The 27,668-nt window shown below is 43.5% G+C and overlaps 1 protein-coding gene across 1 annotated transcript; it reads left to right on the top strand.

Annotated features, from left to right (window-relative positions):
• Positions 1 to 237: 237 nt before the first annotated feature.
• On the top strand, positions 238 to 27,439 carry LOC149945273 (glycine receptor subunit alpha-2-like). Its single transcript, XM_090176477.1, has 5 exons — positions 238 to 526; positions 2,572 to 2,903; positions 27,212 to 27,233; positions 27,291 to 27,359; positions 27,417 to 27,439. Exons 1-5 carry the CDS (start codon positions 238 to 240, stop codon positions 27,437 to 27,439), a joined length of 735 nt encoding a protein of 244 aa, XP_090032603.1.
• The last annotated feature ends 229 nt before the right edge of the window (positions 27,440 to 27,668 follow it).

The following is a 27,668-nucleotide window of genomic DNA, read 5'->3' as shown; positions in this document are numbered from 1 at the left end:
CCCTTAAATCCCGGATTTCGATCCCGAACCTAAACCTGAACCTGGGATCGGAGCCTCGCCCTCACTTTCCTTCTACTTGCCACCACCCTCCTACGCATTGTAACCCGGCCACCTGTTACATGATCACGCACAAGCAACATTGCTTATGTGGTCGAATGTGGTGCCTTGGGTATTGGCTCTATTTAAAAAAATATATATATTTATCTAAATCTATAATGTTTCATTTTTAGTTTCATCATGACTGTTAGCTGCAAAATGAGATTTCACCATTTTCCGATGGACACTCAAATTTGTCCGCTGGAGATTTCATTCCGTAAGTTTTATTCCAAAAGACTTTGCGTAAATCAAGAACTTTTTTGTAATCCTGAACAGTACAAGGAAGCAAAACTGAAATGGTTCGTCGATTATTCGGAATCAGTTCCGAGCGTCGCAAACAACAATGTCTTCCCGATGGAGCCTCTGAGTACGACTCGCTTCTTCGTGGAGACACCACACACGTCCTACAAGTCCAAGAAGTACAATACCGGTATTTTTTATTATGTTCTACTTTTTCCTTTTGCACATAAACATAAACTTTAACGAAATGACCCAAAAATATCTAACCAGGAAATTAATAACAAGCTATATAATAAGTTACCAAAGAGATGCAATATAAATTATTAGTGCCGGTTTTTAACGACAAGGTACAGCAAATGACCTTAAGAACTATAAACCAAATATCAATTATGTATAAAATTATTAATAATAAAAATCATTTATAAATAGTTTATTTATTAAAATTAATCAGTTAATTTATGAAAATCAATAGGTTTATTTCTGAAAATTAATCAGTTTATTTATTAAAATAAATAAGTTTATTTATTTTATTAAATAAGTTTATTTAATAAAATAAATAAGTTTTTTTTTAAATTAATAATAATTAATTAGTAATTTTTTATTCAAATTAAATTATAATAATTAAATATTTGGTTTATTAAAATTATTAATAAATATAATATTGGTTTAAAGGTACCAAAGACGCACATATTACTTACTAGTACATCTATTATTACCAATTTTAAAATGTACCGAAGAGACGCACATTGAAATTAACTACTACCGTAGTTTGGTGGCCCAGACCCAAAAACCTATATTTTGGAAAAAAATCCAAATAAGCAAACAACCATTTAGGCTTTGAAGATGACGCAAATGTAACTTCGCTATTTTTAAGATTGTCGAATTGAAATTTCTAAACGTAACCACGGCTTAGAATGAATGCCGTTATTGCTACTACTCTACGATGTTCTAAAATTTATGCCTGTTGACCAGTATTTTAAGTAAAAATTTTGTCCAAGCTTCGTTGAATTGCTAACGGGCTGAATTTATGCAGGCACCTTAATTTAGTCGTACTATATAAAATGTTAAAAACCCCATCAATTGGATAGCGCAATTTGTTACGGCGATAAATTCGCTAGTAAAAACGGTATTTGTCTAATATCTCAGTTTGTATTCGATTTACGGCTATAAACCAAAATAGCGAAAAATAGGGCCCCGTTATATTCTACCAAAACGGGTGTATGGAATATTTCGGTAAGAACCAAAGACTATATATACGCTTCGCTAAATAGACTGGCGTGTTCAATGGCTCAACTTGCATACGATAGCAGATGCTGGTCAAAATTTTCCCCGCACTTCAGCAGTGCTACTAGTGGCGCCTCTAACGGCTGGTCAAAGGCTTCTCCCGTGTTTCGAAAGTGTTAACAGGTTTTTTGTATGGAGACGCCTGTCTAGTAAGCGCAGCGTATATATAATCTTTGGTCAGAACCATGGTATTTGAGCAATCGCAGTTTGAACGTTCTACTCGAAACGCATAAAATTACGATTTGCTACCTTCCTTGACTGAAAACCCGGCCGACGCGAAAATTTCTTAAGAAGCACTAGTAAGTGTTGGCCATTTTTTCATTACTTTTCAGAAATATCGAGTTGTTTTTTTGAAAGCATTAATACTGGTTTGTGGATGTAATCCTTATTGCCTTCTATATGGACTTTAATTGAATTTCCTTTGCGCAATAATTTGATATTGCATCGTTCCTCAAGCTTCTATCAGAGTATTCAATATACGCTGAACCGTCACAGTAGCTTCATTTTCAAGCGATTTATTACAGAAGCAACACAAGCTAGCCGAATTATCAATATTAAACGTGGCTTCGTGGATAAAAACGCCAAGTAAATTCTCGTTAATGCGAAGGAGAGCGGCAGCATTGTATACGAGGATAGATAGTTGAATTTGAGAAAAATATGATAAACATAGGGCATCACTGATTTATTTAAAAACTTTTAGATTTAAATACATTTTCGAATTACTGAAGAGACAGATCATTCACTTGTATTATTTGGACGCCCTCGTAAGAATTACTCATAATTAACGTAATTGTAACAAAATCCATCACTTTGCTTGTATAAAGATTAAAATTAAAGGAATTATTTTCATAATTATTTTAATTATTAGGGCACCCCGTATTTGAGTTACACCCTCGGAATCACTGAACACATCCTAGTCACGTAACAAATAACAATCTATTCTACACATAGGTAACACAACCGCATTGATATTGAAATTCCGATTCACTCGTTTCCTGACCTCATCAGTCATTAACACGTACATTCCAAGTTTCCTGGTGGTCAGTCTTTCCTTCGTGTCGTTTTGGCTGGAGGTGACCGCCGTGCCTGGACGCGTCACCTTAGGAGTGACCGCCCTTCTGACCCTGGCCACGCAAATGGACCCGTCCAGAAGCAACCTGCCGCGGGTCAACTACATGACTGGCCTCGACGTTTGGCTTCTCGGTTGCCAGATTTTGGTGTTTCTTTCTTTGGCAGAGTTTGTTATGGCCAATTCCTATTACCGACGCATTTCAATCACGAAAGTAATTCAATTTCAAATAAGAACACTTTAAACCAATGCTGATTTAAGAAGACACTTTTGGTGTCCCCGAGCTAGAGGTCCTCTTAGAAGATGGTACCTTTTCATTCAATTGCTAGAATTGGAAACTTGTATTCATTCCTTGAGGGCTCGTGATTATAAAACCACGAGCAGAAGTAGTCTTTAGCTCGGTAACGCCTAGAGACCCGGCCCGAGCCCGCTTCGGGCTGGGTCAGGCAAAAATTAATTTTAATTTTTACGGGTCGGGTCGGGTCCGGCTAATTTTCAATCGGGTTCGGGTCAGGCCGGGTTTGTTCTATTTTAAAATTAAATGGACCAGGTCGGGTGGGGGCCAATTTTCAAAAGGGCCGTGCTTTTAATAAAAGACCCGGCCCGACCCGACCCTTACTCGCGAATCCGTATTGCGTAAGGTGTGTGAAATGTATAGGCCCTTCGGGTGTTGTACGAAGAGGGGGGGGGGTGTGGGTGAGAGATAGACGTAGTGACGTAATGAGTACTGCGAGCAGCGCGACTAGCGTTTATTGACTATAATTTCAAGGTCGTCCGATTCGCCTAAACTTCTCTTACGTTTAGTTTTGGTTTTACTTTCGATTTCCCGGTGTTAAATTCCAAATTTGCAAGTCACGTGTCTCGGTGTACTTTAAAAAATATAGCTAAAAGAATTCTAGGTTTTCCCGCGTCACAAACGAGCGAAGAACGTGTATTTTCCAGCACGGGACTGGCACTTGCTCCTCGAAGAACAAATTTAAAAGGTTCAACTCTTTCGCAACTAACTTTTCTTCACAAAAATTGTTTAAATAAATAAATGCCTCTTGTTATATTTTATATTGCAAATCTACATCTAAGCTATATAATAAAATGAAAAAAGCTTCATGCTGTAGGTTGCGGCGGTTCTTCGGGTCTTTTCGGGTTTCCGGGTCCGGTCGGGATGGGCAAAATTTTTTAATTGATTGGGTCGGGCAAAAATTATTTTAATTTTTTACGGGTCGGGCAAAATTTCTTTTTACGTTTTTCGGGTCGGGTCTTGAGATCTGTTTAGATAAAGTAAAATACACATTAAAGGTTTTCTTTTTTAAAAAAGGATAAGGATTCCAAAGTTGCACCGAATGCAGAAACGATTTCAGTGAAATCTGCCTGGGTTCCAAGGACAAACGCAGATGTAAACGAAGAAAGACCAAGGTCGAGAATATCTAAAAAAAATGAGAATCATTTACAGAAGGTATATAGCACGGATTCTTTAAGGGAAATGAAAATAAAGGAATCTGTAAAACAAAACCACTCTATTTCAAATCCAATTGACTACGTGGCTAAATTTATGTTCCCTATTTTAATGTTGTCGTTCACCACCATTTACTGGTTCTTTTATTTCATGGTATCTAACAACATTCCGAGCTGAAAAAATTAAAACTGATCTCTTTTGAGCATGTATTTACATCAAAACATTTCTTGTAAACTAAGTTGTTTCGAGGTAATTGGCTTGCAAATATCATACCCCTATTTATTCAATTTTCTACACTGAATTTATCTGCTTTTAACCCTTAAAAATAATTTTTGATACAGTTACTTAATTTACCCAAAAATATTATTAGTGACCGAAATTTAAATTAGACCTACCTCTAACAATATTTTTAATTAGATAAATAGATACAAGCGATAAATAAAATAAGTTAAGAATAAATTGCAGAGAGTCAAGTTGGTCGTTCGGTTAAGGGTAACGGGTTATCAAAAGCAGCAAATATTTAATTCGAATTCTGAAAATGATGAAAGTGATTGTGAGAGTTCGGCTAAAAGAAAACGAATATAAGGAAGAACTTGGGACAAACTTAAATCGTTTCACAATATGGAGGAGGCTTTGACGTACGTTAAATCCAATATGATAATAATAATAATCAAGGCATCACCTTAGGCCTAAGTCATTATGTGACTTTTAAAGTCGTTAATTCAGGTGGCCGGGTTACAATGCAAATAAGAAGGAAGTACGTTGCATCAGCTGACGAAATACGGTTAAATTCCACTACACATTTCGAGGTCAATATCCAATGCACATGTTCATTGAAATACTTAAGGAAATGGAAAGAAAACCGGGAACAATAAATTGCAAGAAGTTTGTCCAAAAAACCCACAGTAACTGTGAAGATAGCCATGGATGCATACAACTGGAAAATAGCTCAGCCTGACATAATAGTGCGCCATAACAACACAAAGTTTTACATTTCAGAGCGCGATCAGCCGCCCTTGAAAGATTCAGTTGTCGACAAATATATACGATAGATGGAGTTTCAAAATTGGAAATATTTTGATACATTTGTGCAATATCAAAATCGCTATGGTTGGTGAACATGCTTTCTGACCCTCGGGAGAAGGTTACATGCACATGTCCAGTATTTTAAAGACGTACATTTGGTGGGCATTCCAAAAATGGTCCGTCTTGGTGAAAAACGCAAACGTGTACGACCACCAAAGGCGTAAAAGCCTAATTGTTTCAGTGAATTTGAATATATGTATTTGTCTAGTTAAAATACGGGTGTAATAAACAATTTTTCTGGATAAATGTAGTATTTTGTAGGCAGTTAAACCATTTTAGATAGGGGGCTAGTAAAGTGTTTGTTTGGATAAATGAAGTAAGTGTATAAAGTAGTATATTTTCGGGGGTAAAAGTAGCTAAAAAAGGTTCTAATAATTTATCCCTTTTTTAACATTTCTTACATTTCTTTTCGAATGAAGGAAAACTTGTATTGATTTACCTTTCACTGCTGTATAGATTTTGAATGTTACCACTAAAATATTTGGTGAAATCACTTGATATATTTTTAAATTAACGTTTAATTTATTTATCGTTTGGCTGATTAAAGTGTAGTGGTTTTTTCTAAATCCTATATACTCTTAAAAATATTGGGTTGTTTTTGACCCAAATTGGGTTGTTTTTTTACCAATTGTTGGGTCAGTATTTAACCAAACAAAATATTGGGTTGTTTTAGTTTTCACCCAAAAAGGGTTATTTTCATAACGCTATTTTGGGTTAAATTTATAAGTTACCCAAATATGGATTGAACATTAGCTCAAAATATGGTTAATATATGACTAAATTTTGGGTTATAATTTAACAATTAATTGGGTTGTTTTTTACCCATTGTTGGGTCAGTATTTAACCAAACAAAATATTGGGTGGTTTTCGTTTTCACCCAAAATGGGTTATTTTAATAACGACATTTTGAGTTAAATTTATAAGTTACCCAAAATATGGTTAATATATGACTCAATTTTGGGTAATTCCATGCCAAATCACCCGTTTTCCGAAAAAAATTCCCACGGCACCATGCGCGATTTTGACGTTACTTTACACGTTAGTAAAATAAATAATTTTAGTGGGAAATCCAAATTTTTAGCCCAAAATTCAACGTAGTTTTTAAAATATGATTTTTTGAAAAAATGATGTCTAGGGTGTACATTTTCGAAATGCCGAAAATCTCGGTATGTGCGAGTAACTCAAAACGTATTCAAGATAGACCCACGAAACGTTTTATACTATAAATATAGTATATATAAATTAGGTTTTTAATAAAAAATATTGGAAAATGGCGATTTTAACTGAAATTTCGTTTGTTGAGGTAAACTAAAGATGATGATGTCGCCAAGATATTAAATCGGAGATAATTATGAGAGTTGATATTATGTTAAATGGACCCAATGAACACGAAAATAGCGCTGAAAGAAATATCAGGAATTTATTTTTTGAGGTATAGCTACGTGAACCGACCTATTTTTTTGAAAAACTACTAAACATGGTAGTGATTGCGGCAAAATTACGGTACGTAGGGAATTGAAAATCAAAAAAAGATGGCCACCGCTAAAAAGCTGAGATTTTAAGCTACAAAATACGTAAGTAAAAAAGTTGTTTATGGGAGACCTAAATTACCAAAATCAAGATTCAATTTTATGTTATTTGACTGGAAACTAAATTGGTTTTATTTATTTAGTTTTGACATAAGGTGTGTGTGTTCTAGTTGGCTTAGAACAAAGGTTTTACCATCCAAAAATGAATTAGGTTTTAGAATGGATATTATATTTTGTAAAAGTACCCAGAATATATCTTCCTTTCTTGGCCAAAATAGCTTTAAATCTTTTCTACGAAAGAAGCTAACCAAAACATCTTTTTCTTCGTCAGAACGTTAGACAACGTTTCCAACGTACCATTCTTCGTCGTAAGTACACACAATATATGCACCAGCCTCACTCCTCCCAAATTAAGTCTTCTGTAATGTTCTTGTGAAGTAATACGACTTTTGTCCAAAATTGGTCTTCTGATACTCTTTATTTTGATGTTGTTCCGAGGGGGCAGAAATTAACGGCATGGCGTGCGCGTCAAAGAGCTCTATCTAATGAGACCAACTTGTTTTTTTCGGTCACTTTCCCTTTAAGGGGGTTGTTCGGAGGGGGCAGAAATTAATGGCACTGCGTGCGCGTCAAAGAGCTCTATCGAATGAGACCAACTGGTTTTTTTCGGTCACTTTCCCTTTAAGGGGGTTGTTCGGAGGGGGCAGAAATTAACGGCACTGCGTGCGCGTCAAAGAGCTCTATCGAATGAGACCAACTTGTTTTTTTCGGTCACTTTCCCTTTAAGGGGGTTGTTCGGAGGGGGCAGAAATTAACGGCACTGCGTGCGCGTCAAAGAGCTCTATCGAATGAGACCAACTGGTTTTTTTCGGTCACTTTCCCTTTAAGGGGGTTGTTCGGAGGGGGCAGAAATTAATGGCACTGCGTGCGCGTCAAAGAGCTCTATCGAATGAGACCAACTTGTTTTTTTCGGTCACTTTCCCTTTAAGGGGGTTGTTCGGAGGGGGCAGAAATTAATGGCACTGCGTGCGCGTCAAAGAGCTCTATCGAATGAGACCAACTGGTTTTTTTCGGTCACTTTCCCTTTAAGGGGGTTGTTCGGAGGGGGCAGAAATTAACGGCACTGCGTGCGCGTCAAAGAGCTCTATCGAATGAGACCAACTGGTTTTTTTCGGTCACTTTCCCTTTAAGGGGGTTGTTCGGAGGGGGCAGAAATTAACGGCACTGCGTGCGCGTCAAAGAGCTCTATCGAATGAGACCAACTTGTTTTTTTCGGTCACTTTCCCTTTAAGGGGGTTGTTCGGAGGGGGCAGAAATTAACGGCACTGCGTGCGCGTCAAAGAGCTCTATCGAATGAGACCAACTGGTTTTTTTCGGTCACTTTCCCTTTAAGGGGGTTGTTCGGAGGGGGCAGAAATTAACGGCACTGCGTGCGCGTCAAAGAGCTCTATCGAATGAGACCAACTTGTTTTTTTCGGTCACTTTCCCTTTAAGGGGGTTGTTCGGAGGGGGCAGAAATTATTGGCACTGCGTGCGCGTCAAAGAGCTCTATCGAATGAGACCAACTGGTGTTTTTCGGTCACTTTCCCTTTAAGGGGGTTGTTCGGAGGGGGCAGAAATTAACGGCACTGCGTGCGCGTCAAAGAGCTCTATCGAATGAGACCAACTTGTTTTTTTCGGTCACTTTCCCTTTAAGGGGGTTGTTCGGAGGGGGCAGAAATTAACGGCACTGCGTGCGCGTCAAAGAGCTCTATCGAATGAGACCAACTGGTTTTTTTCGGTCACTTTCCCTTTAAGGGGGTTGTTCGGAGGGGGAAGAAATTAACGGCACTGCGTGCGCGTCAAAGAGCTCTATCGAATGAGACCAACTGGTTTTTTTCGGTCACTTTCCCTTTAAGGGGGTTGTTCGGAGGGGGCAGAAATTAACGGCACTGCGTGCGCGTCAAAGAGCTCTATCGAATGAGACCAACTTTTTTTTTCGGTCACTTTCCCTTTAAGGGGGTTGTTCGGAGGGGGAAGAAATTAACGGCACTGCGTGCGCGTCAAAGAGCTCTATCGAATGAGACCAACTTTTTTTTTCGGTCACTTTCCCTTTAAGGGGGTTGTTAGGAGGGGGAAGAAATTAACGGCACTGCGTGCGCGTCAAAGAGCTCTATCGAATGAGACCAACTTGTTTTTTTCGGTCACTTTCCCTTTAAGGGGGTTGTTCGGAGGGGGCAGAAATTAACGGCATGGCGTGCGCGTCAAAGAGCTCTATCTAATGAGACCAACTTGTTTTTTTCGGTCACTTTCCCTTTAAGGGGGTTGTTCGGAGGGGGCAGAAATTAATGGCACTGCGTGCGCGTCAAAGAGCTCTATCGAATGAGACCAACTGGTTTTTTTCGGTCACTTTCCCTTTAAGGGGGTTGTTCGGAGGGGGCAGAAATTAACGGCACTGCGTGCGCGTCAAAGAGCTCTATCGAATGAGACCAACTTGTTTTTTTCGGTCACTTTCCCTTTAAGGGGGTTGTTCGGAGGGGGCAGAAATTAACGGCACTGCGTGCGCGTCAAAGAGCTCTATCGAATGAGACCAACTGGTTTTTTTCGGTCACTTTCCCTTTAAGGGGGTTGTTCGGAGGGGGCAGAAATTAATGGCACTGCGTGCGCGTCAAAGAGCTCTATCGAATGAGACCAACTTGTTTTTTTCGGTCACTTTCCCTTTAAGGGCGTTGTTCGGAGGGGGCAGAAATTAATGGCACTGCGTGCGCGTCAAAGAGCTCTATCGAATGAGACCAACTGGTTTTTTTCGGTCACTTTCCCTTTAAGGGGGTTGTTCGGAGGGGGCAGAAATTAACGGCACTGCGTGCGCGTCAAAGAGCTCTATCGAATGAGACCAACTGGTTTTTTTCGGTCACTTTCCCTTTAAGGGGGTTGTTCGGAGGGGGCAGAAATTAACGGCACTGCGTGCGCGTCAAAGAGCTCTATCGAATGAGACCAACTTGTTTTTTTCGGTCACTTTCCCTTTAAGGGGGTTGTTCGGAGGGGGCAGAAATTAACGGCACTGCGTGCGCGTCAAAGAGCTCTATCGAATGAGACCAACTGGTTTTTTTCGGTCACTTTCCCTTTAAGGGGGTTGTTCGGAGGGGGCAGAAATTAACGGCACTGCGTGCGCGTCAAAGAGCTCTATCGAATGAGACCAACTGGTTTTTTTCGGTCACTTTCCCTTTAAGGGGGTTGTTTGGAGGGGGAAGAAATTAACGGCACTGCGTGCGCGTCAAAGAGCTCTATCGAATGAGACCAACTGGTTTTTTTCGGTCACTTTCCCTTTAAGGGGGTTGTTCGGAGGGGGCAGAAATTAACGGCACTGCGTGCGCGTCAAAGAGCTCTATCGAATGAGACCAACTTTTTTTTCGGTCACTTTCCCTTTAAGGGGGTTGTTCGGAGGGGGAAGAAATTAACGGCACTGCGTGCGCGTCAAAGAGCTCTATCGAATGAGACCAACTTTTTTTTTCGGTCACTTTCCCTTTAAGGGGGTTGTTAGGAGGGGGAAGAAATTAACGGCACTGCGTGCGCGTCAAAGAGCTCTATCGAATGAGACCAACTTGTTTTTTTCGGTCACTTTCCCTTTAAGGGGGTTGTTCGGAGGGGGCAGAAATTAACGGCATGGCGTGCGCGTCAAAGAGCTCTATCTAATGAGACCAACTTGTTTTTTTCGGTCACTTTCCCTTTAAGGGGGTTGTTCGGAGGGGGCAGAAATTAATGGCACTGCGTGCGCGTCAAAGAGCTCTATCGAATGAGACCAACTTGTTTTTTTTGGTCACTTTCCCTTTAAGGGCGTTGTTCGGAGGGGGCAGAAATTAATGGCACTGCGTGCGCGTCAAAGAGCTCTATCGAATGAGACCAACTGGTTTTTTTCGGTCACTTTCCCTTTAAGGGGGTTGTTCGGAGGGGGCAGAAATTAACGGCACTGCGTGCGCGTCAAAGAGCTCTATCGAATGAGACCAACTGGTTTTTTTCGGTCACTTTCCCTTTAAGGGGGTTGTTCGGAGGGGGCAGAAATTAACGGCACTGCGTGCGCGTCAAAGAGCTCTATCGAATGAGACCAACTTGTTTTTTTCGGTCACTTTCCCTTTAAGGGGGTTGTTCGGAGGGGGCAGAAATTAACGGCACTGCGTGCGCGTCAAAGAGCTCTATCGAATGAGACCAACTGGTTTTTTTCGGTCACTTTCCCTTTAAGGGGGTTGTTCGGAGGGGGCAGAAATTAACGGCACTGCGTGCGCGTCAAAGAGCTCTATCGAATGAGACCAACTTGTTTTTTTCGGTCACTTTCCCTTTAAGGGGGTTGTTCGGAGGGGGCAGAAATTATTGGCACTGCGTGCGCGTCAAAGAGCTCTATCGAATGAGACCAACTGGTGTTTTTCGGTCACTTTCCCTTTAAGGGGGTTGTTCGGAGGGGGCAGAAATTAACGGCACTGCGTGCGCGTCAAAGAGCTCTATCGAATGAGACCAACTTGTTTTTTTCGGTCACTTTCCCTTTAAGGGGGTTGTTCGGAGGGGGCAGAAATTAACGGCACTGCGTGCGCGTCAAAGAGCTCTATCGAATGAGACCAACTGGTTTTTTTCGGTCACTTTCCCTTTAAGGGGGTTGTTCGGAGGGGGAAGAAATTAACGGCACTGCGTGCGCGTCAAAGAGCTCTATCGAATGAGACCAACTAGTTTTTTTCGGTCACTTTCCCTTTAAGGGGGTTGTTCGGAGGGGGCAGAAATTAACGGCATGGCGTGCGCGTCAAAGAGCTCTATCTAATGAGACCAACTTGTTTTTTTCGGTCACTTTCCCTTTAAGGGGGTTGTTCGGAGGGGGCAGAAATTAATGGCACTGCGTGCGCGTCAAAGAGCTCTATCGAATGAGACCAACTGGTTTTTTTCGGTCACTTTCCCTTTAAGGGGGTTGTTCGGAGGGGGCAGAAATTAACGGCACTGCGTGCGCGTCAAAGAGCTCTATCGAATGAGACCAACTTGTTTTTTTCGGTCACTTTCCCTTTAAGGGGGTTGTTCGGAGGGGGCAGAAATTAACGGCACTGCGTGCGCGTCAAAGAGCTCTATCGAATGAGACCAACTGGTTTTTTTCGGTCACTTTCCCTTTAAGGGGGTTGTTCGGAGGGGGCAGAAATTAATGGCACTGCGTGCGCGTCAAAGAGCTCTATCGAATGAGACCAACTTGTTTTTTTCGGTCACTTTCCCTTTAAGGGCGTTGTTCGGAGGGGGCAGAAATTAATGGCACTGCGTGCGCGTCAAAGAGCTCTATCGAATGAGACCAACTGGTTTTTTTCGGTCACTTTCCCTTTAAGGGGGTTGTTCGGAGGGGGCAGAAATTAACGGCACTGCGTGCGCGTCAAAGAGCTCTATCGAATGAGACCAACTGGTTTTTTTCGGTCACTTTCCCTTTAAGGGGGTTGTTCGGAGGGGGCAGAAATTAACGGCACTGCGTGCGCGTCAAAGAGCTCTATCGAATGAGACCAACTTGTTTTTTTCGGTCACTTTCCCTTTAAGGGGGTTGTTCGGAGGGGGCAGAAATTAACGGCACTGCGTGCGCGTCAAAGAGCTCTATCGAATGAGACCAACTGGTTTTTTTCGGTCACTTTCCCTTTAAGGGGGTTGTTCGGAGGGGGCAGAAATTAACGGCACTGCGTGCGCGTCAAAGAGCTCTATCGAATGAGACCAACTGGTTTTTTTCGGTCACTTTCCCTTTAAGGGGGTTGTTTGGAGGGGGAAGAAATTAACGGCACTGCGTGCGCGTCAAAGAGCTCTATCGAATGAGACCAACTGGTTTTTTTCGGTCACTTTCCCTTTAAGGGGGTTGTTCGGAGGGGGCAGAAATTAACGGCACTGCGTGCGCGTCAAAGAGCTCTATCGAATGAGACCAACTTTTTTTTCGGTCACTTTCCCTTTAAGGGGGTTGTTCGGAGGGGGAAGAAATTAACGGCACTGCGTGCGCGTCAAAGAGCTCTATCGAATGAGACCAACTTTTTTTTTCGGTCACTTTCCCTTTAAGGGGGTTGTTAGGAGGGGGAAGAAATTAACGGCACTGCGTGCGCGTCAAAGAGCTCTATCGAATGAGACCAACTTGTTTTTTTCGGTCACTTTCCCTTTAAGGGGGTTGTTCGGAGGGGGCAGAAATTAACGGCATGGCGTGCGCGTCAAAGAGCTCTATCTAATGAGACCAACTTGTTTTTTTCGGTCACTTTCCCTTTAAGGGGGTTGTTCGGAGGGGGCAGAAATTAATGGCACTGCGTGCGCGTCAAAGAGCTCTATCGAATGAGACCAACTGGTTTTTTTCGGTCACTTTCCCTTTAAGGGGGTTGTTCGGAGGGGCAGAAATTAACGGCACTGCGTGCGCGTCAAAGAGCTCTATCGAATGAGACCAACTTGTTTTTTTCGGTCACTTTCCCTTTAAGGGGGTTGTTCGGAGGGGGCAGAAATTAACGGCACTGCGTGCGCGTCAAAGAGCTCTATCGAATGAGACCAACTGGTTTTTTTCGGTCACTTTCCCTTTAAGGGGGTTGTTCGGAGGGGGCAGAAATTAACGGCACTGCGTGCGCGTCAAAGAGCTCTATCGAATGAGACCAACTTGTTTTTTTCGGTCACTTTCCCTTTAAGGGGGTTGTTCGGAGGGGGCAGAAATTAACGGCACTGCGTGCGCGTCAAAGAGCTCTATCGAATGAGACCAACTGGTTTTTTTCGGTCACTTTCCCTTTAAGGGGGTTGGTCGGAGGGGGCAGAAATTAACGGCACTGCGTGCGCGTCAAAGAGCTCTATCGAATGAGACCAACTGGTTTTTTTCGGTCACTTTCCCTTTAAGGGGGTTGTTTGGAGGGGGAAGAAATTAACGGCACTGCGTGCGCGTCAAAGAGCTCTATCGAATGAGACCAACTGGTTTTTTTCGGTCACTTTCCCTTTAAGGGGGTTGTTCGGAGGGGGCAGAAATTAACGGCACTGCGTGCGCGTCAAAGAGCTCTATCGAATGAGACCAACTTTTTTTTCGGTCACTTTCCCTTTAAGGGGGTTGTTCGGAGGGGGAAGAAATTAACGGCACTGCGTGCGCGTCAAAGAGCTCTATCGAATGAGACCAACTTTTTTTTTCGGTCACTTTCCCTTTAAGGGGGTTGTTAGGAGGGGGAAGAAATTAACGGCACTGCGTGCGCGTCAAAGAGCTCTATCGAATGAGACCAACTTGTTTTTTTCGGTCACTTTCCCTTTAAGGGGGTTGTTCGGAGGGGGCAGAAATTAACGGCATGGCGTGCGCGTCAAAGAGCTCTATCTAATGAGACCAACTTGTTTTTTTCGGTCACTTTCCCTTTAAGGGGGTTGTTCGGAGGGGGCAGAAATTAATGGCACTGCGTGCGCGTCAAAGAGCTCTATCGAATGAGACCAACTGGTTTTTTTCGGTCACTTTCCCTTTAAGGGGGTTGTTCGGAGGGGCAGAAATTAACGGCACTGCGTGCGCGTCAAAGAGCTCTATCGAATGAGACCAACTTGTTTTTTTCGGTCACTTTCCCTTTAAGGGGGTTGTTCGGAGGGGGCAGAAATTAACGGCACTGCGTGCGCGTCAAAGAGCTCTATCGAATGAGACCAACTGGTTTTTTTCGGTCACTTTCCCTTTAAGGGGGTTGTTCGGAGGGGGCAGAAATTAATGGCACTGCGTGCGCGTCAAAGAGCTCTATCGAATGAGACCAACTGGTTTTTTTCGGTCACTTTCCCTTTAAGGGGGTTGTTCGGAGGGGCAGAAATTAACGGCACTGCGTGCGCGTCAAAGAGCTCTATCGAATGAGACCAACTTGTTTTTTTCGGTCACTTTCCCTTTAAGGGGGTTGTTCGGAGGGGGCAGAAATTAACGGCACTGCGTGCGCGTCAAAGAGCTCTATCGAATGAGACCAACTGGTTTTTTTCGGTCACTTTCCCTTTAAGGGGGTTGTTCGGAGGGGGCAGAAATTAACGGCACTGCGTGCGCGTCAAAGAGCTCTATCGAATGAGACCAACTTGTTTTTTTCGGTCACTTTCCCTTTAAGGGGGTTGTTCGGAGGGGGCAGAAATTAACGGCACTGCGTGCGCGTCAAAGAGCTCTATCGAATGAGACCAACTGGTTTTTTTCGGTCACTTTCCCTTTAAGGGGGTTGTTCGGAGGGGGCAGAAATTAACGGCACTGCGTGCGCGTCAAAGAGCTCTATCGAATGAGACCAACTGGTTTTTTTCGGTCACTTTCCCTTTAAGGGGGTTGTTTGGAGGGGGAAGAAATTAACGGCACTGCGTGCGCGTCAAAGAGCTCTATCGAATGAGACCAACTGGTTTTTTTCGGTCACTTTCCCTTTAAGGGGGTTGTTCGGAGGGGGCAGAAATTAACGGCACTGCGTGCGCGTCAAAGAGCTCTATCGAATGAGACCAACTTGTTTTTTTCGGTCACTTTCCCTTTAAGGGGGTTGTTCGGAGGGGGCAGAAATTAACGGCACTGCGTGCGCGTCAAAGAGCTCTATCGAATGAGACCAACTGGTTTTTTTCGGTCACTTTCCCTTTAAGGGGGTTGTTCGGAGGGGGAAGAAATTAACGGCACTGCGTGCGCGTCAAAGAGCTCTATCGAATGAGACCAACTGGTTTTTTTCGGTCACTTTCCCTTTAAGGGGGTTGTTCGGAGGGGGCAGAAATTAACGGCACTGCGTGCGCGTCAAAGAGCTCTATCGAATGAGACCAACTTTTTTTTTCGGTCACTTTCCCTTTAAGGGGGTTGTTCGGAGGGGGAAGAAATTAACGGCACTGCGTGCGCGTCAAAGAGCTCTATCGAATGAGACCAACTTTTTTTTTCGGTCACTTTCCCTTTAAGGGGGTTGTTAGGATTGGGAAGAAATTAACGGCACTGCGTGCGCGTCAAAGAGCTCTATCGAATGAGACCAACTTGTTTTTTTCGGTCACTTTCCCTTTAAGGGGGTTGTTCGGAGGGGGCAGAAATTAACGGCACTGCGTGCGCGTCAAAGAGCTCTATCGAATGAGACCAACTGGTTTTTTTCGGTCACTTTCCCTTTAAGGGGGTTGTTCGGAGGGGGCAGAAATTAACGGCACTGCGTGCGCGTCAAAGAGCTCTATCGAATGAGACCAACTGGTTTTTTTCGGTCACTTTCCCTTTAAGGGGGTTGTTCGGAGGGGGCAGAAATTAACGGCACTGCGTGCGCGTCAAAGAGCTCTATCGAATGAGACCAACTTGTTTTTTTCGGTCACTTTCCCTTTAAGGGGGTTGTTCGGAGGGGGCAGAAATTAACGGCACTGCGTGCGCGTCAAAGAGCTCTATCGAATGAGACCAACTTGTTTTTTTCGGTCACTTTCCCTTTAAGGGGGTTGTTCGGAGGGGGCAGAAATTAACGGCACTGCGTGCGCGTCAAAGAGCTCTATCGAATGAGACCAACTGGTTTTTTTCGGTCACTTTCCCTTTAAGGGGGTTGTTCGGAGGGGGCAGAAATTAACGGCACTGCGTGCGCGTCAAAGAGCTCTATCGAATGAGACCAACTGGTTTTTTTCGGTCACATTCCCTTTAAGGGGGTTGTTCGGAGGGGGCAGAAATTAACGGCACTGCGTGCGCGTCAAAGAGCTCTATCGAATGAGACCAACTTGTTTTTTTCGGTCACTTTCCCTTTAAGGGGGTTGTTCGGAGGGGGCAGAAATTAACGGCACTGCGTGCGCGTCAAAGAGCTCTATCGAATGAGACCAACTTGTTTTTTTTGGTCACTTTCCCTTTAAGGGGGTTGTTCGGAGGGGGCAGAAATTAACGGCACTGCGTGCGCGTCAAAGAGCTCTATCGAATGAGACCAACTGGTTTTTTTCGGTCACTTTCCCTTTAAGGGGGTTGTTCGGAGGGGGCAGAAATTAACGGCACTGCGTGCGCGTCAAAGAGCTCTATCGAATGAGACCAACTTGTTTTTTTCGGTCACTTTCCCTTTAAGGGGGTTGTTCGGAGGGGGCAGAAATTAACGGCACTGCGTGCGCGTCAAAGAGCTCTATCGAATAAGACCAACTGGTTTTTTTTTGGTCACTTTCCCTTTAAGGGGGTTGTTCGGAGGGGGCAGAAATTAACGGCACTGCGTGCGCGTCAAAGAGCTCTATCGAATGAGACCAACTTGTTTTTTTCGGTCACTTTCCCTTTAAGGGGGTTGTTCGGAGGGGGCAGAAATTAATGGCACTGCGTGCGCGTCAAAGATCTCTATCGAATGAGACCAACTGGTTTTTTTCGGTCATTTTCCCTTTAAGGGGGTTGTTCGGAGGGGGCAGAAATTAACGGCACTGCGTGCGCGTCAAAGAGCTCTATCGAATGAGACCAACTTGTTTTTTTCGTACACTTCCCCTTTAAGGGGGTTGTTCGGAGGGGGCAGAAATTAACGGCACTGCGTGCGCGTCAAAGAGCTCTATCGAATGAGACCAACTGGTTTTTTTCGGTCACTTTCCCTTTAAGGGGGTTGTTCGGAGGGGGCAGAAATTAACGGCACTGCGTGCGCGTCAAAGAGCTCTATCGAATGAGACCAACTTGTTTTTTTCGGTCACTTTCCCTTTAAGGGGGTTGTTCGGAGGGGGCAGAAATTAACGGCACTGCGTGCGCGTCAAAGAGCTCTATCGAATAAGACCAACTGGTTTTTTTTTGGTCACTTTCCCTTTAAGGGGGTTGTTCGGAGGGGGCAGAAATTAACGGCACTGCGTGCGCGTCAAAGAGCTCTATCGAATGAGACCAACTTGTTTTTTTCAGTCACTTTCCCTTTAAGGGGGTTGTTCGGAGGGGGCAGAAATTAATGGCACTGCGTGCGCGTCAAAGAGCTCTATCGAATGAGACCAACTGGTTTTTTTCGGTCACTTTCCCTTTAAGGGGGTTGTTCGGAGGGGGCAGAAATTAACGGCACTGCGTGCGCGTCAAAGAGCTCTATCGAATGAGACCAACTTGTTTTTTTCGGTCACTTTCCCTTTAAGGGGGTTGAACGGAGGAGGCAGAAATTAATGGCACTGCGTGCGCGTCAAAGAGCTCTATCGAATGAGACCAACTGGTTTTTTTCGGTCACTTTCCCTTTAAGGGGGTTGTTCGGAGGGGGCAGAAACTAACGGCACTGCGTGCGCGTCAAAGAGCTCTATCGAATGAGACCAACTGGTTTTTTTCGGTCACTTTCCCTTTAAGGGGGTTGTTCGAAGGGGGCAGAACTTTACGGCACTGCGTGCGCGTCAAAGAGCTCTATCGAATGAGACCAACTTGTTTTTTTCGGTCACTTTCCCTTTAAGGGGGTTGTTCGGAGGGGGCAGAAATTAATGGCACTGCGTGCGCGTCAAAGAGCTCTATCGAATGATACCAACTTTTTTTTTCGGTCACTTTCCCTTTAAGGGGGTTGTTCGGAGTGGGCAGAAATTAACGGCACTGCGTGCGCGTCAAAGAGCTTTATCGAATGAGACCAACTTGTTTTTTTCGGTCACTTTCCCTTTAAGGGGGTTGTTCGGAGGGGGCAGAAATGAACGGCACTGCGTGCGCGTCAAAGAGCTCTATCGAATGAGACCAGCTTGTTTTTTTCGGTCACTTTCCCTTTAAGGGGGTTGTTCGGAGGGGGCAGAAATTAACGGCACTGCGTGCGCGTCAAAGAGCTCTATCGAATGAGACCAACTTGTTTTTTCGGTCACTTTCCCTTTAAGGGGGTTGTTCGGAGGGGGCAGAAATTAACGGCACTGCGTGCGCGTCAAAGAGCTTTATCGAATGAGACCAACTTGTTTTTTTCGGTCACTTTCCCTTTAAGGGGGTTGTTCGGAGGGGGCAGAAATTAACGGCACTGCGTGCGCGTCAAAGAGCTCTATCGAATGAGACCAACTTGTTTTTTTCGGTCACTTTCCCTTTAAGGGGGTTGTTCGGAGGGGGCAGAAATTAACGGCACTGCGTGCGCGTCAAAGAGCTTTATTGAATGAGACCAACTTGTTTTTTTCGGTCACTTTCCCTTTAAGGGGGTTGTTCGGAGGGGGCAGAAATTAACGGCACTGCGTGCGCGTCAAAGAGCTCTATCGAATGAGACCAACTAATTTTTTTCGGTCACTTTCCCTTTAAGGGGGTTGTTCGGAGGTGGCAGAAATTAACGGCACTGCGTGCGCGTCAAAGAGCTCTATCGAATGAGACCAACTTGTTTTTTTCGGTCACTTTCCCTTTAAGGGGGTTGTTCGGAGGGGGCAGAAATTAACGGCACTGCGTGCGCGTCAAAGAGCTCTATCGAATGAGACCAACTGGTTTTTTTCGGTCACTTTCCCTTTAAGGGGGTTGTTCGGAGGGGGCAGAAATTAACGGCACTGCGTGCGCGTCAAAGAGCTCTATCGAATGAGGCCAACTTGTTTTTTTCGGTCACTTTCCCTTTAAGGGGGTTGTTCGGAGGGGGCAGAAATGAACGGCACTGCGTGCGCGTCAAAGAGCTCTATCGAATGAGACCAGCTTGTTTTTTCGGTCACTTTCCCTTTAAGGGGGTTGTTCGGAGGGGGCAGAAATTAACGGCACTGCGTGCGCGTCAAAGAGCTCTATCGAATGAGACCAACTTGTTTTTTCGGTCACTTTCCCTTTAAGGGGGTTGTTCGGAGGGGGCAGAAATTAACGGCACTGCGTGCGCGTCAAAGAGCTCTATCGAATGAGACCAACTTGTTTTTTTCGGTCACTTTCCCTTTAAGGGGGTTGTTCGGAGGGGGCAGAAATTAACGGCACTGCGTGCGCGTCAAAGAGCTTTATCGAATGAGACCAACTTGTTTTTTTCGGTCACTTTCCCTTTAAGGGGGTTGTTCGGAGGGGGCAGAAATGAACGGCACTGCGTGCGCGTCAAAGAGCTCTATCGAATGAGACCAGCTTGTTTTTTTCGGTCACTTTCCCTTTAAGGGGGTTGTTCGGAGGGGGCAGAAATTAACGGCACTGCGTGCGCGTCAAAGAGCTCTATCGAATGAGACCAACTTGTTTTTCGGTCACTTTCCCTTTAAGGGGGTTTTTCGGAGGGGGCAGAAATTAACGGCACTGCGTGCGCGTCAAAGAGCTCTATCGAATGAGACCAACTGGTTTTTTTCGGTCACTTTCCCTTTAAGGGGGTTGTTCGGAGGGGGCAGAAATTAACGGCACTGCGTGCGCGTCAAAGAGCTCTATCGAATGAGACCAACTTGTTTTTTTCGGTCACTTTCCCTTTAAGGGGGTTGTTCGGAGGGGGCAGAAATTAACGGCACTGCGTGCGCGTCAAAGAGCTCTATCGAATAAGACCAACTGGTTTTTTTTTGGTCACTTTCCCTTTAAGGGGGTTGTTCGGAGGGGGCAGAAATTAACGGCACTGCGTGCGCGTCAAAGAGCTCTATCGAATGAGACCAACTTGTTTTTTTCGGTCACTTTCCCTTTAAGGGGGTTGTTCGGAGGGGGCAGAAATTAATGGCACTGCGTGCGCGTCAAAGATCTCTATCGAATGAGACCAACTGGTTTTTTTCGGTCACTTTCCCTTTAAGGGGGTTGTTCGGAGGGGGCAGAAATTAACGGCACTGCGTGCGCGTCAAAGAGCTCTATCGAATGAGACCAACTTGTTTTTTTCGTACACTTTCCCTTTAAGGGGGTTGTTCGGAGGGGGCAGAAATTAACGGCACTGCGTGCGCGTCAAAGAGCTCTATCGAATGAGACCAACTGGTTTTTTTCGGTCACTTTCCCTTTAAGGGGGTTGTTCGGAGGGGGCAGAAATTAACGGCACTGCGTGCGCGTCAAAGAGCTCTATCGAATGAGACCAACTTGTTTTTTTCGGTCACTTTCCCTTTAAGGGGGTTGTTCGGAGGGGGCAGAAATTAACGGCACTGCGTGCGCGTCAAAGAGCTCTATCGAATAAGACCAACTGGTTTTTTTTGGTCACTTTCCCTTTAAGGGGGTTGTTCGGAGGGGGCAGAAATTAACGGCACTGCGTGCGCGTCAAAGAGCTCTATCGAATGAGACCAACTTGTTTTTTTCGGTCACTTTCCCTTTAAGGGGGTTGTTCGGAGGGGGCAGAAATTAATGGCACTGCGTGCGCGTCAAAGAGCTCTATCGAATGAGACCAACTGGTTTTTTTCGGTCACTTTCCCTTTAAGGGGGTTGTTCGGAGGGGGCAGAAATTAACGGCACTGCGTGCGCGTCAAAGAGCTCTATCGAATGAGACCAACTTGTTTTTTTCGGTCACTTTCCCTTTAAGGGGGTTGAACGGAGGAGGCAGAAATTAATGGCACTGCGTGCGCGTCAAAGAGCTCTATCGAATGAGACCAACTGGTTTTTTTCGGTCACTTTCCCTTTAAGGGGGTTGTTCGGAGGGGGCAGAAACTAACGGCACTGCGTGCGCGTCAAAGAGCTCTATCGAATGAGACCAACTGGTTTTTTTCGGTCACTTTCCCTTTAAGGGGGTTGTTCGAAGGGGGCAGAACTTTACGGCACTGCGTGCGCGTCAAAGAGCTCTATCGAATGAGACCAACTTGTTTTTTTCGGTCACTTTCCCTTTAAGGGGGTTGTTCGGAGGGGGCAGAAATTAATGGCACTGCGTGCGCGTCAAAGAGCTCTATCGAATGATACCAACTTTTTTTTTCGGTCACTTTCCCTTTAAGGGGGTTGTTCGGAGTGGGCAGAAATTAACGGCACTGCGTGCGCGTCAAAGAGCTTTATCGAATGAGACCAACTTGTTTTTTTCGGTCACTTTCCCTTTAAGGGGGTTGTTCGGAGTGGGCAGAAATGAACGGCACTGCGTGCGCGTCAAAGAGCTCTATCGAATGAGACCAGCTTGTTTTTTTCGGTCACTTTCCCTTTAAGGGGGTTGTTCGGAGGGGGCAGAAATTAACGGCACTGCGTGCGCGTCAAAGAGCTCTATCGAATGAGACCAACTTGTTTTTTCGGTCACTTTCCCTTTAAGGGGGTTGTTCGGAGGGGGCAGAAATTAACGGCACTGCGTGCGCGTCAAAGAGCTTTATCGAATGAGACCAACTTGTTTTTTTCGGTCACTTTCCCTTTAAGGGGGTTGTTCGGAGGGGGCAGAAATTAACGGCACTGCGTGCGCGTCAAAGAGCTCTATCGAATGAGACCAACTTGTTTTTTTCGGTCACTTTCCCTTTAAGGGGGTTGTTCGGAGGGGGCAGAAATTAACGGCACTGCGTGCGCGTCAAAGAGCTTTATTGAATGAGACCAACTTGTTTTTTTCGGTCACTTTCCCTTTAAGGGGGTTGTTCGGAGGGGGCAGAAATTAACGGCACTGCGTGCGCGTCAAAGAGCTCTATCGAATGAGACCAACTGGTTTTTTTCGGTCACTTTCCCTTTAAGGGGGTTGTTCGGAGGTGGCAGAAATTAACGGCACTGCGTGCGCGTCAAAGAGCTCTATCGAATGAGACCAACTTGTTTTTTTCGGTCACTTTCCCTTTAAGGGGGTTGTTCGGAGGGGGCAGAAATTAACGGCACTGCGTGCGCGTCAAAGAGCTCTATCGAATGAGGCCAACTTGTTTTTTTCGGTCACTTTCCCTTTAAGGGGGTTGTTCGGAGGGGGCAGAAATGAACGGCACTGCGTGCGCGTCAAAGAGCTCTATCGAATGAGACCAGCTTGTTTTTTTCGGTCACTTTCCCTTTAAGGGGGTTGTTCGGAGGGGGCAGAAATTAACGGCACTGCGTGCGCGTCAAAGAGCTCTATCGAATGAGACCAACTTGTTTTTTCGGTCACTTTCCCTTTAAGGGGGTTGTTCGGAGGGGGCAGAAATTAACGGCACTGCGTGCGCGTCAAAGAGCTTTATCGAATGAGACCAACTTGTTTTTTTCGGTCACTTTCCCTTTAAGGGGGTTGTTCGGAGGGGGCAGAAATTAACGGCACTGCGTGCGCGTCAAAGAGCTCTATCGAATGAGACCAACTTGTTTTTTTTCGGTCACTTTCCCTTTAAGGGGGTTGTTCGGAGGGGGCAGAAATTAACGGCACTGCGTGCGCGTCAAAGAGCTTTATTGAATGAGACCAACTTGTTTTTTTCGGTCACTTTCCCTTTAAGGGGGTTGTTCGGAGGGGGCAGAAATTAACGGCACTGCGTGCGCGTCAAAGAGCTCTATCGAATGAGACCAACTGGTTTTTTTCGGTCACTTTCCCTTTAAGGGGGTTGTTCGGAGGTGGCAGAAATTAACGGCACTGCGTGCGCGTCAAAGAGCTCTATCGAATGAGACCAACTTGTTTTTTTCGGTCACTTTCCCTTTAAGGGGGTTGTTCGGAGGGGGCAGAAATTAACGGCACTGCGTGCGCGTCAAAGAGCTCTATCGAATGAGACCAACTGGTTTTTTTCGGTCACTTTCCCTTTAAGGGGGTTGTTCGGAGGGGGCAGAAATTAACGGCACTGCGTGCGCGTCAAAGAGCTCTATCGAATGAGGCCAACTTGTTTTTTTCGGTCACTTTCCCTTTAAGGGGGTTGTTCGGAGGGGGCAGAAATTAACGGCACTGCGTGCGCGTCAAAGAGCTCTATCGAATGAGACCAGCTTGGTTTTTTCGGTCACTTTACCTTTAAGGGGGTTGTTCGGAGGGGGCAGAAATTAACGGCACTGCGTGCGCGTCAAAGAGCTCTATCGAATGAGACCAGCTTGTTTTTTTCGGTCACTTTACCTTTAAGGGGGTTGTTCGGAGGGGGCGGAAATTAACGGCAATGCGTGCGCGTCAAATCTCTGGACCAACTATACAAACTATACAAACTATACAAGTCCTCCGAGAAGGCGATAATATTATTTTGTGCCACATATAAACGACTTCGATAAGAAAGTGCCACACTTATTTGTTACTTCTGACCATACACGGTTTCGATAAGAAAGTGCCACACTTATTTATTACTTCTGACCATACACGGTTTCGATAAGAAAGTGCCACACTTATTTATTACTTCTGACCATACACGGTTTCGATAAGGGGGTCGAAATTAGGGAGGGGGGAGGCGAATTTTGAGGTTAACTTGACCCTAAAACGCCGTAAATATACGTAACAAAACCCGGAAAAAGGAACGAGAATTGCGACAACTTAACTTGACAAATAACCCCCGCGTTGCAAGGAAAAACTAGATTTTCCGAATTAAATTTGTGCATAGCGGTGTGGCGCGGTTGTTAGAGGCGTCAGTATTTGGAGATTTCGCGGCCTGCAGCTATCTGAGTTCGAGTCTCGGCGGGGCCACTAATAAAAATTATATTAATAAATTATTTTTCGCAGCTCCATCTACCGTGTCGTTGCTTTCCACACCAAACAAACAACAACAACACTTAACGACATTCCGTCCATAGCAATAGGCCCACTTCGATATAAATATCTCGATGTGGAAAATACGTCATCAAAATCGAGTTACTCCAGCGCCGCCGAGTGTGGCGTTTTAGAATGTTTGTCTACGGGCGAGTAAATCGCAAAGAGAAATCACGCCAGACTAAATATATCGTTGCTAGTACTATTCCAACTAGTAGGTTATGTTGTCTATAGTGTGACTAGGTCTCCCTAAAAATGTTAATAGGCGCGAAGGTACAGCTGACACACTTTTGGGTCTTATGCTACTTTTGCTAAAATGGATGTTTTTAACATTTTGTGTACACCACATGAACATTTCTTCAGGTTTTTGTATTTGGGAGGTTTTCGTTGCCTGTAGGCTCGCCTTGGCCACTAGCCGTTTCACGGTACCCCCAATTCTAACTTTAGAATTTATTTCAATTACTTATTTAGTTTCTTTTGTGTTTAAAACATTTAAACTAAAAAAAGGTTTATAAAAATACTTGGTACGTCTTAAATCAATTAATTAACGTTTATTTTGGAGTGTTGTTGGTTTATTTACCTCGGGTAGACGAGTCTTTTTGAATAATTTCATTTAAATCAGATAAAAAAATCGATTTATGTTTATCATAGATATTGTCCTCTCTTGTTTTAGTAAAGACATCTTGGTATAGTTGTTTTAACTCAACATATATTTGATTATCTTTTTGTATTAAATTCACCCATGACAAAATGTTTATATTTTCTTCATCGTCGCTTAGTTGCTTTAATTCCTCTAATGATCGGAAGGCCTGATCCCACGCCGGTTCAAAAATTTGTTCATAAGATATCACTAGAACAATTACAAATGAACAGTCGTATATCAAAAGATAGTATAAATTTACTAGCTATCAGGGCTGATACTCAAATTCATCACTATTTTTAGTGTAAATAGTAACTAACCTCTTCCAAAATAGTAACCAAAAAGTAAACTAAAACTAAGTACTAAAATTAAATATTGTAAAATATTTTTTTCGTAGAGATAACCTAATAAATTTCAAAAGAAAAACTTTTAGTAATCAAATTAAACAAATATTAACTTGGTCTTTTAGTAACCTATTTCAAAAAAGTAACCCAGTATCAGCCCTTAGCTATTAATAAATCTTAGCAGACAATAGTTGAGTTGTTATTGGTTCTTTTTTCTTCCGTGTTACTTTCTTCTTAGAAACATCATCTTGTAGTACGTTAATTAATTCAGATTTTAAAGAACTTTGTTCATATGTTTTGGAATGTAAAGTTGAGTCTACACAACAGAATTTTAGACATTATATTACAAAATAAACAACTTTAATACAATCAATTGTTTTACCATTAGAAACATTTTCAAATACTTTAATTGGTGATTTTGATTTGGCCTTTCCATTTTTATTTTCACAACCATCATCTGAGACATGCCCCGCAAGTTCTTCCCAATTCAAATTTTGGAACACACCATCTTAAGGAAATTAAACTATTAATGTATGGTTAAAGACTAAATTTCGCAGTTTATTATACTTTTAATCAATGTTACCTAAGCGTTAAGATGGCCTTTTATAACACTGCTATGGGTAAAATAAATTTAAAATATACAAACTTTACAAAGCGAACTAAGCCTTGGTTTAAACATTCACTTACAATTATCAGAGTCAGTTACTTCATCGTTTTTACTCTTCTTTTTTTCCGGTGATATCGATAATAAAGCTTCAAATGTATTCGACGAAAAATTCATTATTTAAAAAAATTATTTGAATAACGGCAGCTTAATTAAGGTATAGACCATCATGGACAGACTAACAAAACGTTTAAACACGTTGTGACGTTTCTCAACTTTTTTTCCTTCCCCTTCCAACGATTTCATCCCCTTGACTCAGTTTGTCGGTTATGCCAAGAAACGCCGCCAGAGCGCACATTTAACGATCGTAAGCCGCAAAATTTGCTCTGCGAACCGTCCTTACGTTTTGTTAGTCCATGGTTAGGGCCTCAACGTGTCCGTCGATAGTCTCGACATATTCATTCTCCCTGAATATAAATATATACATTCTTGGTATAACTCTTGAAAATTATTAGGCGGCTAAGACACTAATCTTTAATTAAAAAGGAAAAACACCTGTGTATATGGTCATAAAGAATAGTAAAAACAACTTTAATTACACAGTAAAAAACTTTAATACAATTTAAAATTTTAACAACGACTAGTTTCGCTCTCTTTCAGAGGCATCATCAGGTCTGATTTCAGCAGCAGTTAGAAATGTATGAATTTAGCTCGGGTCACATGTCATGGGGGTGGGTCGAAAAATAATCGCGATACCAAAGTTCAGCTATTATTGCACTCGGGCCGTTATCTCTATTGAGGCTACATTCATCTTTTTGTTTTTTGACAATTTGAAGTGATTCCAATAGGTTAAGTTTAAAGACATTCGGGGGTATTCTGCAGACTTTCCTAGGAAAGTTGTGACACGCCTTCTTTCTTTCAACTTTCTTCTTGAGATTTCATTGGGCGCGAAATCACATGTCACATTACGTCCACAGGGACCGTACAAATTCGACCCCTTCGCTCCGATTGGTTGTCGTTACGTCAGAGAATGACACCACGTGAGTGTGAGGCAATGATCGCCATCTATGCGGCTCCGAAGGACAAAGTTCAGTTCAGTTCAGCAGCCAGATTCAGCGGGCCCGTGGTTAAGAGTTCTCATTGGCTGAAGTGGTCGTGACGTATGTCTATTGTAATTGGCTCCTGAAAATAGAAGCAGGAAAGATTTCCCCCGGGAATTTGCCGTTATCTCTGACGCAATTCCGGGGGAAAGAACTTTTAGCTTGGAGGCGCCTTCTGTCTTTGAGCGCGAAAACTAGCATCATGAAAATTCGAACGGAAGTGAGTTTATAAAAAGGTCACGGTCAACCGGAAAGAGTGCTGAAGGTCAATTTAAATTTCAAAATGGCGTGTGAAGCTGTAGAAAATGTCCCCCGAACGTGTGTGCTAGTGTCGTGTATTAATTTGTAAAAATGTCGATAAAAATTATATGTAAACCGTAATTTACACGATCTGGACGTTGAAAAATTAGGTATGGAGTACAAATTTTTAAGAAGAAGGTATATTTGAAGGTTTCAGGTTACTGGAAGTCGTGCATTAGTGTACGCCTGTAACCCTTGCCTTATTTTAAACAAATTAAGATCCTTTTTTTGCAAGCCGAAGAGGTTTTATCTGCAAAGTAAGAGAAGTACACTTGTAGTAAGGTTTATTTCTTAGACTAATTAAATACTTTTAGATGGTTTGGGTTTCATACAATGGCCTGATCTCATTCTCTATGGAAGAGGAAGACTTTTAAAAAGTGATGGTAAAAACCTCATATTCTTATATGAATTATGACATAATTTCAGACTTTTTCTTGCAGAGTTACACACTGCCAGTCCATAATTGACACTATTGACTTTTTGAGTGTCAATATCAAATCCTCCGCAGTAAATAATAGCAAATATGGATAAGAGAGGCGACTTATTCAGCATTTTCTTGGGTGCATATTTTTTTGAAAATTAAACAAATTGGTTATGTTAGGAGTTGATAGGCTACTGATATCGTTATTATAACAATAACTGGTTCACGTCTTTGATACTGATATTTTCAAAATTATTTTATCAAAAACAAG

Source organism: Leiobunum rupestre, chromosome 5, assembly GCF_980474605.1.
Source record: "Leiobunum rupestre chromosome 5, qqLeiRupe1.1.hap1, whole genome shotgun sequence".
In the NCBI taxonomy this organism is placed as follows: Eukaryota; Metazoa; Arthropoda; class Arachnida; order Opiliones; family Sclerosomatidae; genus Leiobunum; species Leiobunum rupestre.
Note: the sequence above shows the minus strand (reverse complement) of the source record. Positions and strands in the feature narration are given on the sequence as shown.

Excerpts from the sequence above, each read along its gene's own strand:
- LOC149945273 (XM_090176477.1), top strand. The coding sequence starts at position 238 with ATGACTGTTAGCTGCAAAATGAGATTTCACCATTTTCCGATGGACACT. Across the intron at positions 2,904-27,211 it reads GACGCATTTCAATCACGAAA|CCGAAGAGGTTTTATCTGCA; the intron begins GTAATTCAATTT and ends TTTTTTTGCAAG. Across the intron at positions 27,360-27,416 it reads AAGACTTTTAAAAAGTGATG|AGTTACACACTGCCAGTCCA; the intron begins GTAAAAACCTCA and ends TTTTTCTTGCAG.